The 15,630-nt window shown below is 52.2% G+C and overlaps 2 protein-coding genes across 2 annotated transcripts; both read right to left on the reverse strand.

Moving 5' to 3' along the window:
- Positions 1-7,069: 7,069 nt before the first annotated feature.
- Positions 7,070-12,968, reverse strand: LOC100906769 (cytochrome P450 2F3-like; the record flags this gene model as incomplete). Its single annotated transcript, XM_003737998.2, is given in 2 exon segments — positions 7,070-8,606; positions 12,820-12,968. Coding segments are annotated over 2 exon segments (1,686 nt in total), but the record flags the coding sequence as incomplete, so codon positions are not given.
- Positions 12,699-14,869, reverse strand: LOC100904738 (uncharacterized). Its single transcript, XM_003737985.2, has 4 exons — positions 14,777-14,869; positions 13,562-13,725; positions 13,282-13,455; positions 12,699-13,154 (listed from the first exon to the last, which is right to left on the reverse strand). Exons 1-4 carry the CDS (start codon positions 14,782-14,784, stop codon positions 12,988-12,990), a joined length of 513 nt encoding a protein of 170 aa, XP_003738033.1. The 5' UTR covers positions 14,785-14,869; the 3' UTR covers positions 12,699-12,987.
- Between the last annotated feature and the right edge of the window lie 761 nt (positions 14,870-15,630).

Consider the following 15,630-nt stretch of genomic DNA (forward strand, 5'->3'; position numbering starts at 1 on the left):
AGACCGGGCTCCACCCTGTGGAAAACCGGGGAATCAAAGCAATCAATTGAAACCGAGCGGGAACGAAAAAGATCACTCTGGACAACAGCAAAACAATATTCAGCAGCAAGACTCGAATCTCGGCCGGAATAACACTCTTGAGATCGGTCAGCAGAGACCGAAGGATCAAAACCAGCAACAGCAGGGGTTGAACCAAGAAGATCGAAACATAGCGGAGAACAAAGACAAGATTGGCTCTGGCACTCAAGTGCAAGTTCAAGAGCAGATCCACGTAGGCTCAGGAAACCAGGGACAGAACCAACAGGGTGTCCACCAGCAAGTCGTGGTCAATCAGCAGGTGACTGAGAATCAAGGCTCAAAAGATTCCCAGGGTCAGGGACAGAACCAAGAGACTTCGGTCGACGTGCATCAGCAGAATAATGGAACCCAACAACAAGACCATGATCGACAAAAAAATCAGATCGAGCAGCAAATTCAAACTCAGCAACAAATTCAAGACCAGCAGCAGATTCAAACCCAGCAGCAGATTCAGACCCAGCAACAAATCCAAACTCAGCAGCAGATTCAGACCCAGCAACAAATCCAAACTCAGCAAGGAAGTCAGATACAGCAACAAAATCAGACACAGCAAGGAAACCAAATTCAGCAACAAAATCAGACACAGCAAGGAAACCAAATTCAGCAACAAGATCAGGTCCAACAACAAAACAAAGAACAATCGAAGCAAGGTCAAGTGTCCTCCCAACAGACTGTGCAATCGAATAACTCACAGACGAGCTCTGGATCTTCGACCGAACAATCCACAGAGACATCATCGAGCGGCAGCGGTTCGAAAGAGCAGCAAATCAAAACCCCGACGAGCTTGGTCATCTCTTCTCAGAACTCCAGCAGCTCCTCGTCCTCATCTTCATCTTCCTCTTCGTCGTCCTCATCTTCATCTTCGTCCTCGTCCTCGACATCCATCACGATATCGACGGGTCCGAGACGAGCACCACCAGCAGCAGGTAAGACAATTCACTTTGCCTCGACCGGGAGGATTTTCGGAGCACACGCAACGACAAGGTTACACGACACCGGGAGCACACATTTCTATGGGGGAAAATTCGTTGCTAAGGGTAAACATTGCTTGCATCCAGCGAACCTTCCTATCGGAATAGGTCGTGCCGCCTGTTCGGGAGAAGCTCTCAAGCATTCGGCTCCCGATCTGACCGAGAAGGCATCCTCCTAGATAGGATGGTTCCACACACCTCCAAATCAGACGGATTCTCCACGTTGATCACGATAAATTTTTTCGGAAATAAAAATCAATCTGGTAAATGGTGAGCGGGATTTTTTGCAGATGCCGAACAGAACGAGCTGCTGAGCTATGGCCAATCGGAGTCAGAGGATTTCGTGTGCTCGAAGCCCGGATCCTTCGCTCATCCGAAAAATTGTAGTCAGTTCGTTCGGTGCTTCGCTCGCGGTGACGGGAGTTTCAAGAAAGCGATACTAAACTGTACTACGGGAACGATCTTTGATGCCAAAGTCTCATACTGTGTGAAAGACCAGGGTCAATGCGAAATCACAAAGTCCTCATCGCGCTCTACGCCCACTGCTCGTCCGCCTGTCGTACTGCCGTGGCCAAGCTCGCGGCCGGGTTCTCCAGATCCTGCGGAAGCGCTTGCGGAGCCAGCAGAAGCTCCTCCTAAAATCTCGGGATCCGTGAATCTGACTCGAACAGCGGCATCGGAAGAGAATAGCATGACCTTCTTGATGGGAGACAGCGTTACCCCGGCGGCTCGGGAAGCCTCGACCGCCGAAGACGAGAAATCAGTTTCAACGGAGTCCGGTCTCGAGGAAGTTGCAGCGACCTCGACCATCTCGCCAACAGAGGCGGTCCTCGAAGAAGCCTCGACGACCTCAGCATTCTCGCCCACAGATGCCCCGCAATCTGTGACAGAGCCCGAATCAGCAACGGTTGTAGATGGCCAAACTATCTCACCGGTAACCCTGCCATCGGAAATGAATCAATCACCGGACTATAATTCAACAGACATTCAAGCCATCGACACCACGGAATTCTTCACGGAAATTCAGGAGCCCACAGTGACGGGGGTACCGGAACAAACAACTGAATCTCTTAAATCTAGTTTTAACACTAATCAAACCACCTTGCCAGGTATGCTTATGAAAGATTCTCGGAATCGGAGACTCTTCCATAAAATCGCACCGTAGCACTCTAATGCGGATGAAAACGCCGATCATTGCGGAAGCAGAAACGTTCTCATACGGAAGTATTTTTCTGTAATCTAGAGCCTGGAGCTGGCGGTTTTGTGGACGGGGGAATAGCCCCTCCGCCTCACGCCGACACGCCTTGGAATTCGCCATCCTCCCCGCCTCTGTCTCCGAATGAGTTGCCGTCAAACCGCCCTGGTTCATATCCCGGGGAGACCGGAGTCGAAATCGTTCCGCCGTCCGCCAGGCCCTGTACTGGGTGAGTATGCGCCGAGACGATCAGGAGCTAAGCCGGTTCGCCTGGATAGAAGACGATCGGGTTATTCGATTGTCTTCGATCCGTATAATTCACCAGCATAGTCATCAGTATGATCATCGTGGGAAGCTTTGCGAAACCCGTGATATTGGCTCTGATGGGTGACTCTCTCCGGTTTCAGCGACTGCAATCTCCAGTGCTCAGGGCCCGGTTTCTTCCGACATCCGCAGGATTGCTCCCGTTTCATCCGTTGTGTTGATTTCGAAGAAAATCCGGGGAAATTCCAGGTATCTCAATCTGCAATACTCCTCGTTTCGAAGCTCAGGGAATCCGCGGAGCCATGTGAATACCTCTCTCACGCCTCGTGCTCACCTTTTAGGTTTACGAGTTCGATTGCCCCGCTGGACTAGTGTTCGACGAATTAGCTTCTACCTGCAATTGGCCCGAGCAGACAGCGCCATGTGCAACAGGTTCGTAGGAGGAGAAAACGTGATCAGCTCTGAGTGAATCTATCTACTAAATTCGAAGGTTCGAATTCATGCCTACACAGAATTATTCACCTTCGGATTCCCCTCTGAACAGGCGGCCCGAAACCACTGCCGGCCCCCAGCAGTGGATCGGATTCTGAGGGCTCGGATTATGACGGAGGAAACGATCACGGAGGTCAGGGACGCTTCGGAAAATCTCAGGGCTCCGGCGGTGGCTTCTTCCCCGGAACCGGACACCAACCAGGTCGTGATCATGGAAGTTTCCCCGGACAACGGGATTCACAATCACAGTCTGGCGGAGCAGGGCCTCTGTCTGGAGGTGAGACCGTGATCCCTTCGGGAGCGAGCGACATTTGAACGATATATTTCCGCTTCTGTATCTAATAAGCCCACTCCTTCGTGCCGCAGGTGAATCTGGAGGTCAATGCAATCCTTGCACTTCAGCCGGATTCTTCCGACATCCGAGCAGCTGTGAGAAATTCATCCGTTGTGTCGATTTCTTCAATAACGGGCAATACACTGTTTTCAACTTCGACTGTCCGGCTGGATTAGTTTTCGACGAGCGTTACAACGTCTGTAATTGGCCGCATGAGGCGCCCCCTTGCGAGAGCATGGCTTCCGGAAACGATTGCTCCCCTCGACCGGCCCAGAGGCAAGGGATCGCCGGACCCGGACAGGGACAGCAGGGTCCCCAGCAGCCGCAGCAAGGGTCCTGGCAACCCCAAGGTCCTTCTCCCGGCGCTCAGTCCCAACAACCGAACGGGTGGCAGCCATCCGGGCCACAAGAGCAGCCTCAACAAGGGGGTTGGCAGCCCCAGCAACCGGGTAGACCTCAGAGGGGCGGTCGACAGCCGCACGGACCTTCTGATCTTCAGGAACCTACCGGACCGGAAGGACCCTCTCAACCGCACCGAGGCGGTTTGCAGCCTCAGGGCCCTCCGCCTGGCCAACGACAGCCGGCGGATCCGCAGACGAACAGCTGGCAACCCCAAGAACCTCCCAAGCCGGAGCCCCAGCAAGGGGGAGGACAGCCCCAGCAAGGGGGCTGGCAGCCATCTCAACCCCAGAGAGGTGGGCGGCAGCCCCAGCAACCATCCCAGCCCGAACAAGGTGGATGGCAGCCGCAGCAACCGTGCACCTCAAAATGGAGGATGGCAACCCCAACAACCTTCGAGACCTCAAAATGGAGGGTGGCTACCCCAACAACCTTCGGGACCTCAAAATGGAGGGTGGCAACCCCAACAACCTTCGGGACCTCAAAATGGAGGGTGGCAACCCCAACAACCCTCGCAACAGCAACAACAACAAGGCGGAGGATGGCAGCCACAGCAACCTTCGGGACCCCAGGACGGAGGATGGCAACCCCAGCAGAGACCCTCCCCGCAAAGTCAAACGGCGGTCGGACCGCCAGCCACGAGGAATTCTGGCGGATGCAACGTTCAGTGCTCTTCGACAGGTTTCTTCCGTAATCCGTCGAATTGCCACAAGTTCTACCGATGCGTGGACTTCTACCAGAACGGTCAGTACACCGTGTTCCACTTTGACTGTCCAGGAGGACTCGTGTTCGACGAGCGAATTTCCGTTTGTAACTGGCCTCAGAACTCTCCGCCCTGTGACAACGCGGGAGGAGGCGGTGGCAGCTGCGGCTCGGCGTCCGCGCCGCCCATCGAAGATTCGAGCCAGGGATCGCCCGACGGTCAACAAACACCTCCTGGACCAGCCCGGGACAATCAAGGCTCTCAGCAGCCCTCAGGACCGCAAGGTCCCGCCGGACCGCCCGCTCAGAGCTCACAGCAAGCCGCCCCGCCGTCACAAGCGAATTGTCCGTCCGCTGGATTCTTCCGAAACCCACAGAACTGCAACAAATTCTACCGATGCGTCGATTTCTGGGGAAACGGAGACTATACCGTTTTCCACTTCGACTGTCCCGGCGGTCTAGTGTTCGACGAACGAATCTCCGTCTGCAATTGGCCGGATCAAGCTCCTCCTTGCGATTCTGGTCCATCGGCTCGACGACCGCCGCTCCCGCCGCCTGAGGGTCCAGCCACGACTGAAGCTCCTGAACAAGCGCCAACGGGTGAAACCGACGCCTCGACCGAGTCCAGCACCGAGATGTCGACCGAAATGTCGACGGAGTCTTCGACCGAGATGATGTCGACGACCGAATCGGACACCTCGACGACGAGACAGGGCAAGAAACTCGATTCAAGGAAGAAGAAACAAAAGCGAATAAAATGTCCAGGAAACGCGAATTACGAAGTTCCCGGAGACTGCACGAAGTTCTACCGCTGCGGGAAAGTCGGGCCGGGCAAGCGTGCTCAGCTGTTCCAATGCATGGACGGCTATGTGTTCGATGAGAAGATCCAGTTCTGTAAGAAGAAGCCCGCCGACTTCAAGTGTATGAGCAAAATGACCGATGAGATGAAAGAAATGATGGAGGAAATGGGAAGAGCGGAAATGGCTCCACCGGAGATGTATTTGGATGAGAATTGATAATGACCCGTTTGCCGAAACGTCGAGCGCGTATCCTAACCCCTAGGAGACAATGACCCATGAACAAGCTGTACAATGACTCTGAGCCCAGTTCGGCTAAAAATCAGCGCACACTAGCCAACTGTCGTGTCGGGCGAGAGGGCAAGATTCCTCGTTCTCCAAGTCTCGTCGAATACTTGAACGACTGGTGTTTGCGGAGCGCCTGGCGGACCCTTTTGTCCAACCCCCGGCACGGGCTTGTTTGTAAAACGATGTTCTTGACTGTGTGAGCTGAAGGTTCGAATGAGTGCATGCATTGATATATTGCTCAAGAATTCTATACATAGACTCGATTAGGTAATTCAATGTGAGTAAGATTCAAGCGTCGTCGCAGAGAATCTCGATAGGTAAACAACCGAGCTCGATCTTCGAATGCCTCGGCCCTTCCAGTGCAAGCTAACGGTTTTCGGGCTCCATGCACAGATCATCCGCGATCCTAACCACAAAGGAATCTGTGACCGACAACCGAAAATTCTCATCCAGCACCGAAGTGTATATCGACAAACCAACCACAGAATCCATAATTTCTACCCACACCGCAATGTTGCTATAATTCGTGGTCTGATTATCGCTCGCAAAGCATCCAAAAAATGAACGCTAGGAACAAGTACGTAGGCGATCTGTACATAAAAATAAATCGATTCCGCTATTTTTTAAACCACAGAAGCAGACTCGAGGGAACTTTATTACAATGATATCGACACAGTTATCGCGAGTACTTTTCTGCGAGATCTCGACTTCCTCGCCTCCTTGATATCGAAGCTGACAACTGTCACTTGTGGACCGCCGACTTTCACGGGGAGATTCGATCTTGTCACTCCACTCCACACCGCTTTGCAATTTCCCTGGCGAGCTGAAGGAGTCAAGGAGCCGCGCGCGGGGGATCACCGCGCCCGATTCAGGCTGCCGGCCAGGTATGCGAGCTCGCTTGAGTTCGTTGGATCTCTACACTACATGCTCCTAAGGCGGTACTTGAGACTTCGAGCATGGAATAATCCGGGCCGACGTCGATAGGACGAAATTGGTACTAGAATTAGCTTGACGTAGATTTTTGGTCTCAGAGCCCTATCCCCGACGCCGACTCGCTCAGATCGTCGTTTGTCAGAGAGTTCTGAGATTTGTTGCGTTTGCGAAAGCGAAGCAAGATACACCGACCAGGAGAGAATGAGGAGTGCCGATGAATGAGGATAATGACTCTGCACCTGCAGAGCGAGTACCTCCGACGTTCCGAAGTCTGCGTCGACGCCGTCGCATCGCTGAAGTCCCTGCCTACCGCACACGAGAATTCTCGATCCTGATTCCTGATTTCGAATCGCATGGGGAACCTCAGAGAAATCAGAGTTCCCGTGGAAGAAATGTTCGAACATAACCTCCCGGAATGATTCGGAAGAGGCCGAAGCTCTTGGGGCTGATCGAGCTCATTTTCTCATTCTGACGCCAGAATAACGAGTCCGAACAATGAAAAAGTGAGACTTCCTCTTTCCTCCTCTCCCTCGTCGATTGAACTCTCTTCACTGGTGTATCGAGGCTCCATGGATCCGGTAACTTAATTGTTCATCCTTCCAGAGTGTGAATTGAGCTATATCTTCGACAAATCCTCCTCGATGACTTTCTCGATGAATGCCGTCAGTCCGTCGTTCAATTTAGCCGGCTTTATCTCTGGAGCCTCTGCTCTGGGCTCGAAACGCAGCGGGATCGCCGGATGCTCCGTCAAGGCTGAACCGCAGAACCGATCAATCACAATGTCTTTCCGCTCTGGGCTGAGTTTGAAATGTTGCATTATTTTCGCGGCATAAACCTGAACACTCAAGGTCGCCATGTCGACGCCGGAACACATGCGGCGACCGCGTGAAAAGACGTTGAAGTGTTTACTGCTCTCAAAGAGACCGTCATTTATGAAACGCTCGGGGACGAAATCGTCGGGATTCGGGAAGTTGTTGACGTCCACGGTCTCCGAGTGCAAGAACATGGCGACTCTTATGTTGCTCTGTACGGTGTATCCGGCGATTTCAGCGGGACCAGTCGTCCACCTTACCATGAGTGGGATTGGAGGACTCATTCGCAAGGCTTCGTGGATGGTCGCTTTCAGGTAGTGGAGTTGGGACAAGTGCTCGTAGTTGAGGGGCGACTTGCCCACAACCCGATCGACTTCTTCGTGAATTTTCCGCTGTACCTCGTCGTTCAGAGAGACATACGAGAGGAAAGCCGACGTCGCGTGTTGAGTCGTGTGGGTCGTGGCCAACATGTTGAACAACATGGTCTCTTTGAGTACCAGCCTAGCACTCTCCGGATCTCGCATGCAGAGTACGGCTTCGACGAAATCATTCGGCTCATCGGCTGCTATCTTCAATTTCCTCTCGAGGATCCTAGTAACGAGGATATCGTATGCTCTCGCCATAACCGTCGGTCGCATCATCTTGGGGAAGATCGTCTCGAGACTCGTGAGTATCTGCAGAGGAATGCTGCAGACGGCACAGATGAGCCCCAGACTTCTCGACAAGGCCGTTATGCTCTTCACGAAAGAATGGAGATTGTTTACGTCGAATGTGTCTCCCAAGTTCACGTTGCTCGTCTCTTGGATCTTGGCGAAAGCTATATCCTCGTCGTAGTCCCACAGGCGGCCTTTTTGTCGCTCGATCGTCTTCAGGAAATGGTCAACGACCGCGGCCATCTTCTCGAACTTCCGGTGCTTCGGCAAGATGTTCAACGCCAACAGATTCGTCTTCCGGATGGACTTCCACTCGCAGCCGTTGTGATCGAATGCGAAGTAGTAACGTTTCCCAGTCATCAGATATCCTACGGTTGTCTCGAAGCCTTGAGCTGCTCGACTGAGACAATCCTCGCTGTCTTGGACATCTCGCACGCCCGCATTCTTAACGAACACGACCGGATATAGGAAACGGCATATTATAGCGTCGGGGAAATTCCGCAAGTAATAATTGTGGATTGGATTGAACAATTGTTTCGGCAGCAGGTAGAAAGGTATCACGCCGAGGAACGGGAAAAAGTACCACGTCGGAGGTCCGTCGGGCCTCGTGTACCTGATTTTGAAGTAAAGGTAGTCCACCACCCACAGCCAGATGAACATCAGCAAGAAACCCATTCTCTCAGATAATCTGGAAGGAACAAATAGTCCGGGCTCATGGGTTTGATCAAGCTTCATTTCCGAGAATTTCTTGAAGCGAAATGAGAGCATCGCTTGCAAGAGTTGGATGAGCCTTCAAGAGTGAATTTTTTTTATGACGCCTCTCGAAAAAAATTATATCGGAGACGGTACTCGAGAACAGAATACCGGAGCCCATTTACGGATATCAGACTCCAACCATAAGCTCTGGCATGATTCGAATCAAGATTTCACGTCTAAGGGGCTCTAATTTCGGGGCTGCGTTCCTCTGATCAAGACCGCGCGTCTGAGAGGCGACCTCCGACTCGAACAAGAGAACCCCCGCGGCTGTAGGGCTATCTGGTGAGGGATCTCTACGTCGGGCTGCCAGTTGGAAGGAGCATCGATTTGTGGCGGACTTCATGCTCAAGAGAGAAGATAAGCGGATTCGTGGTTGAGTAGGAAGTTTTCCAGACAACAAGCCTAATAGACATCCCGATACGTGCCAGCTTCGGGTCATTGCATTAACTCCATCCTCTGATTTATGGTACTCGTTATCGACTCCTATTCCGATTCGGAGGGAGTCGCACCGCGGAGCAATGGAGAAGTACGGAGTTAGGTCGGAAAGAAGTCGTTCGACTTCCCATGGCCATCTCTCATGACGCCATCCTCTCCTGGAGGATCGGCTGTATACGAGATGATTGAGCGATTCCCGTCCTCCGGGGAAGGGGTTCGAATCCGTCGCGTTTCGGCTGCGATAGCTCATCTTGTCCGAGCTTGGCGTCAGAGGTAGGAAACTCTAGCGACGCGAATTTCAACGGGACCTTTCCAAATATTTCGCTCTGCCAAATGGAAATATGTCGGCCTCAGACGAAAGCATGTATCCGCAAACAGCGTCGCCATCTGCCGCTTCCGTCCGCCGAACAATATGCGGCGAATCATACTTGACGGAGCAGGGTATGCTCGTCACCAAACTCCGACTAAACCATCAAAACTTGCACACAAAGGACCTGAGGCGCTGCTACATTGATGTCGAGGCTCGATCACAGTTGGGACTCGATCGGAAAATATAGGACGAAATCGATAGGGCGAACATTCATCCGCTGCGATCGATCAAAAATTGAAGCTGATCAATAACGACTTCATTCTATGACCTGAGCGAGAGTGTATGGGTCAGAAAAGACTGAAACACAGGGAAACCGGCATGAATTCGAGCTGTGTGGCTCAAAGTTGCGAGCTATTCTCGATCATTCCAATCCAGGATATCAGCTACCTCAAGACTCAGGATATATAGGATTTCATGGGATAGCTAGTTTTCCAAGACGCTCGTACTCCAGCGCTCCACCGGGTAAACCTAGGCTAAATTCCGTGGCAGCGGACCGCGCGCCTCTGAAAGTCCGGCTATTGCACCTGCTTGCTTGTCTGATGACTGAGTGAGATCGATGATTTGAGGCATTCACGAATCATATTGCCTCTCGGGAGAGTCTTCATCCCCTCCGGACTACGACACCGTTTTGATGGTTCTCTCCAGCTCAGACCCATGGTCAGGACTCATTGGATACCCGGCCAGAGGATTTTCATCTGCATTTCACAAATCGTTCTACGTCGCACCGTCGGTGTCGCGGGGGAAGCGGAGGGGAAATGGAGAATGAGGACTCACCGGAGCTAATGCAGCGGTATCAGCAGTACTCGCGTCCGGGATCTGACTGATTGTGAGGTGATTCATACGCGGTATCTGGCAAGGACAGGATCTGAATTTCGATCCTGTGGAGCGAAGGGAGAGCTCGAGTGGAATCGCGCTTCTGGCGGAACGCACGATTGGCCGGACCGAGGTCACAACTTACTCGGGGCGGTCCGAGAGGAAGGAGGGGAAAAGCCCGCCGAAATTAGCGAGAATCGAGGGGCGGAGCACGCCGAACAAGTTTTAAGTATCCGAGGAAGTCCCCCGTGACATTTTTCGGATCCTTGATAGAGGCGTCAGATCTATTGTGGCGATACTTCCGTTTTCGTAGCTGTCAAACATTCATCTCCGAGGCTTGATGAGGCATCGGCTGAGAGGCTGAGGCTTCGCCGTGAAAAACGCCGGAAATCGCAAGTTGCCGCGGCGGAATGGGAGGAATTCGAAAGGGAGAAACTGCCCTTTGTAGCCTTACTTCCGGAAGTCTCCCCGGGATCGAGTCTGCCGGACCTCCCTCTCCTAGCATGAGCGACACTACTCGCTCGATTTGAGCTGAATCCATTCTATCTGATCTTTTTCTTTCCGGATAGGCCGGCCAAGCGAATACGGAAATTCCTAGATCATGCCATCTCGAGAGCGATTGTCTCCGCGAGCTCTATCGGTCGCAGTATAGAGATTCCCCCAGAGTGAAAATCCCGTCCCGATTTCCTTGCTGTCCCTGCAGGCAGCCCTGCGTCAGAGAGGCTATACGACTCAGGAGGGTTTCACTTGATACGACAGGCAGCTCCACATACATTCCTTCGAGCCGTGGGGGGGAAGAAAGGTGAAGAGTCTCCACGCATTCGGAGATCCGAGATCTCGAGTCGTTCCAGAGGAAGGCAGCGTCACGCCTCACGCCCATGAAAGATCCGTACCAAGGTGCCAGTCAGTGATCCGTGAGCCTAGGATGCGTAAGGGCATCGATTCCTCGACGTGAGGCAGAAGCTACAATAGTCTCACCAAGGGGGGGAGGGAGGGTTGGAGGTCGAAGCGGGCCCCTTCAGCCTGGGCCTGGAGTTCCCGAAGAAGCCGTCGAATCAGAAAGCCGTCGGATTTTCCGTGTGCGCGACTGATATTCCACTTCATGTGGAGTGGACCCTCCACTCACCTGGAAGGATTCAGGACAATATGTGGTGCGTTGCACAATAGGCCTGAATTACTCGAACTCCTCTCCTTAAAATCTTGGCAAAAGCCCGTCATGGTATTTACCTTGGTAGGGTTTGACCTAATCAGCTCTCATTACCATTCGATTCGGGCAGCAAGGGTCGTCAAGCTGTTGCCATTTTCGACGTATTTTCATCTCTCATACAGGTACTCCGTAGAGCGATTTGCTCGACGACGCTGATAGTCCAGGGAACGGGGGGAGGAGTCAGTGACCATCCGCGAACGTTGCGGAGCTGCGGAGCAAGTAGAATTTCGTAGGTCATGGCTACCGTCACAACAGATGGAACGATGCCTTTGATCCTTGATGAGAGCATCCCAATGAGAAACCTAGTTGAAATATAGGCTGAGCAGCCCTGTTGAAAACAAATTCGAGAGAATCAGGCGTCATTCGTTCCGGTGTCCTGACGATGCAAGCCCATGATCCAGAACGATGTGCCAAGCGAAGGAGGCATTCGACATGTCTCATGATCCGCAGCTTCGTGGCGGGGTTCGGACGTGTGGTTTACAGCGAGGGGAGAAGATTCATCGAGTCGATTCGATTCCATAATTTAGATGTGGCTTTCAGACTCGGTTGCTCCATGGAATGCATCTTTTCTGGCAAGACGGAACCATGGTCGAACCGGGGCTGCTGATTTCAGGGACGCTCGGAGATGCCAGCTCGCGGGAGAGACTAGCGGGCTCTGTGCAAGAATGATCAATGGAATGGATCAATGATTAAAGAACAGTGAGATGGAGTACATACCGTGCCAATCCCTGTATCCTGTCAGAAGATTCATCCTCTCGGAGAAAAATTCTTGAGAAAATTAAAAAAATCAGTCGCATTGGAAAGAGAAGAAAAATTGCCGAAGAAGCGCTCCAGTGCCATCCTCCCGCCTCATACATTGCGGTTCGAGTTGCGGATCCTTCCCCTAGAGGGAAACATTCTTAACTTTTATGAAACATCCCGACTAAACGTAGACTGCGAGGCCCTCCCAGCTCAGAACAAATCCCTCAACCGTGTCCTCCCCTGTCTGGCACCCGACGACTCGCCTCGAGCGAATCATAGAGTCTCGGTCGAATTTTCTGAATGTCAGGCATCAGGTCTATACCCGCGCATTCGTATACCTGGCTGATTGTCAGAGTCGCAACGCTGCCCTTCAGGCTTCGACCGTTCCGGAACTGGTCCGGGCCGCAAAGAACTAGCATTCGTACTGTATGTCATTCAAAAGGCGCGAATGGAATGAATTACAAACTTAAAGATTTATTCTCCCTAAACTGTACATTGGTCTCGGCTCTCCAGAATGTGATAGAGAGCCTATAAATTCTGGGAAAGATTGGGGAATTTCAATAAAATACATTCGCTCGCGTCAGAGTCAGCTCTACAGATTGCAGCGGAATCAGATCTATCACGTCTAGATTCGATGTTAGATACATAGTGTCAACGATGAGTTCGACAACTAGATGGCACTCTCGGCTTATTCAGCCCGTGTACGGCCACGGCCCAGGTAACAGTGTAGATGGCAACTCAACAGGATTAGTCGTAGAAATCGCTTCCCGGCTCGGCGACGAGAGGTAAGTGGCCCGATATTAGGATTTGACGACGATAGAACTTCGCTGTGAAGAACAAAGATAATCCGGATTTCAAACTCAGAGCAGCAGAAACGCAGGACAAAACGAAGTTGTTCTCTCCGAAATCGATCTCTGCAAAGAATTTCCCTTCGCTTAATCACTACTCCCCTCCGAGTCCATTGACATCCCAGCCGGATCGAATATCCAAGCGCGTCGTATCTTTGCACAATATGTTTAAGAGAATGAGCTCCCGACTCACCTTGCTTGGCTTTGTACGCCAAGGCACCGTAAACGGCACCGCCTACCGTAGATAGAGCGCAGACTACTATGGCAAGGTATTTGATCTGATTCAGAGATTGCCGGTCATGCCAAGTGGCGAGGCGGCCGAGGAGATTCAAGATGTGTAAGTGAAATGCGGCCGAGCTGAAGATCCCTGTCGAAGAGACGTATCGGTGAACTAGTTCCTATTTGTACGCCCGTCCGGGTAATCTCCACAGAATACATGACGACCTTCCTCAATTATTAACGCTATCACAAACCTGCAGACAGGGACCACATGGCGGCATGATGATTTTTGAAACGGAGAGCGAATATGAGAAAAGTCGAGAATCCACCAGCAGCCACGGAGGCGGTCAGAATGAAGAGAAGCCAGTACGAATAACTCATCTCCGCCGTCCACCTTTCATTGCGTCTCTCTGAATCTCTGGAACGGGAGGGTCGATTCAGTTAGATGGAGAGCTTCGACTTCGGGGTTTAGACTGCCTGGGACCTCATCTGTTTTGAGTACACGAACAATCGTCAAGTCGAGCTATATCGGACACATCCGTGGCAAAAATCGTCGCTAGCTGATCAGCTGGAGCTGCTGATTCGGACGATTTGCATCCGTCTACCTCCTTATGAACGGAGACTCGTATCTGGAGGTCGAAAATAGCCGAAACCAGGACGACCAGAATCTAGCGATCACATCTATCCTGGGCGTTCCCTAGGGACAAATCCAGTGAGACTCGATAAGGATTCCCGAGACACAAAAGGCGTTCCAAAATTAGAAACTCGAGACGACATGGTGTTTTCGAGAGATCGCGGAGGCTGTATCAAGGGACGCGGACATTCGGCGCAGATTGAGGAATTCTCAGAAGAACGCAATGAAGTCCGAGGAGCCCGACGTTCGGGATGGCTCCATTCATTCCAGCAGCCTGACTCATATTTTCGGGAAAACCTCCCTATTCGACTCTCCGACCTGTCTCTCACGGAGTTGGCTGAGCGATGGAACCCGACATTGAAATGATTCAGGGGTTGGGAAAACTTATCTGAGCCATACATCGGCTGAATTTCGCGGGCCGCGAAGCAGCTTCCGGAGGGAGCGCTCGGGCCACGGAGCAAGTAGAAAAATGGATCGCTCCCGAGCGCTGCCAGATGTCTTTTAACGGCGTCAATGTCGGATTTAAGTTCAGAAGATGAAGTCGACATGCCCCCCTTCACGGGGAAATACCACTCCTGGCGCAACCATTCATCTAGACTCGCTTACGTCTGCGACGGAGACGCAAGCCGCGGAGGCTCGGAATCATGCATCAGCATGGAGAAAATCATGGAACCGCGAGAAATATATCGGAAGCTTGTCATGAGTGCAACAGCTGGTGGCGCTCAAGTTCACAGAGATGATTTCTGTCCAAGCGGCATGGATATCGAAAAGCTCGTCTTCCGCCGTTCAAACAATTCACTTTGCAGCCACCATCCGGTGTTAAAAATACACTCACCTCGGCATCGTCGCTGCGATCCACTTTTTTTCGAGAACTTAAAGTAGTTTATCAGTTTTTCTTGAAAGTCACAGTGGTTGAACGTGCGGAGTTGAGAAGGCTCTGCGGTCCATAGACGACAGGACGTGTGGGAGAGGGAGCAATGCTCTCAACCCTCTCGATGGATCACGTTCGATGCCGATGCCCGATTGAAAGTGTCCACTCGTCCTCACCCGCTCAGCAATACTTGTGAGTGTCAGGATCCCTCGGAGATCCCTCCGTACTTCGCCGTTTCATCTGGTCCCCCTTTCGAACCCGCGGAGATTCGATTTGGGTCTTTTAGGACCGGGAGTCAACCCGGTATCGCTGGATAATGGACCCAGCTGACTCGATGGAGGTATTCGGTCGCCGCCACTTGTTGATGGCGCACACGCGGGGGCGCGGGAGAGGTATGACAGAGACGAAGGATGACCATTATCGTCGGTAATACTGAGATATGCAAGAGGATATTCCCGATCGGTCTTGTTGTCTCAGTCTCCCTTCGGGAACGATGCCAGAAGTTCCAGAGTTCGCTCCTCTGGCCTGTTCTCAGCAGAGATCAACATCTTCATCATCATCTTTGTCCTGACTTGAATTCTCGGAGCGCGGGAAAAAACATTCTTCAACTCCGCTTTGCGACTCCGACAAGGATGACCGGAATCGCGGTGAATAATTCGTTTTCCAGCCACAGATGGCCTTAGGCGCACTGTGCACCGGCGCCAGCCTTCCTCATAGGAATAGGGAAGGCTAGCAGCTTTGCGAGTGCTCTAACTGCAAACCGCTTCATTCATATCCGGGAATCGGGGCTCCAGGGCTTCGTATTCATTGAGAGTCCG

The sequence above is a fragment of the Galendromus occidentalis genome, unplaced genomic scaffold (genome assembly GCF_000255335.2).
Source record: "Galendromus occidentalis unplaced genomic scaffold, Mocc_1.1 scf7180000075740, whole genome shotgun sequence".
In the NCBI taxonomy this organism is placed as follows: domain Eukaryota; kingdom Metazoa; phylum Arthropoda; class Arachnida; order Mesostigmata; family Phytoseiidae; genus Galendromus; species Galendromus occidentalis.

Coding starts and splice junctions, on each gene's coding strand:
- LOC100904738 (XM_003737985.2), bottom strand. Junction 13,456..13,561: donor CATGTGGTCCCTGTCTGCAG/GTTTGTGATAGC, acceptor TCTCTTCGACAG/GGATCTTCAGCTCGGCCGCA. Junction 13,155..13,281: donor GGCGTACAAAGCCAAGCAAG/GTGAGTCGGGAG, acceptor AATTCTTTGCAG/AGATCGATTTCGGAGAGAAC.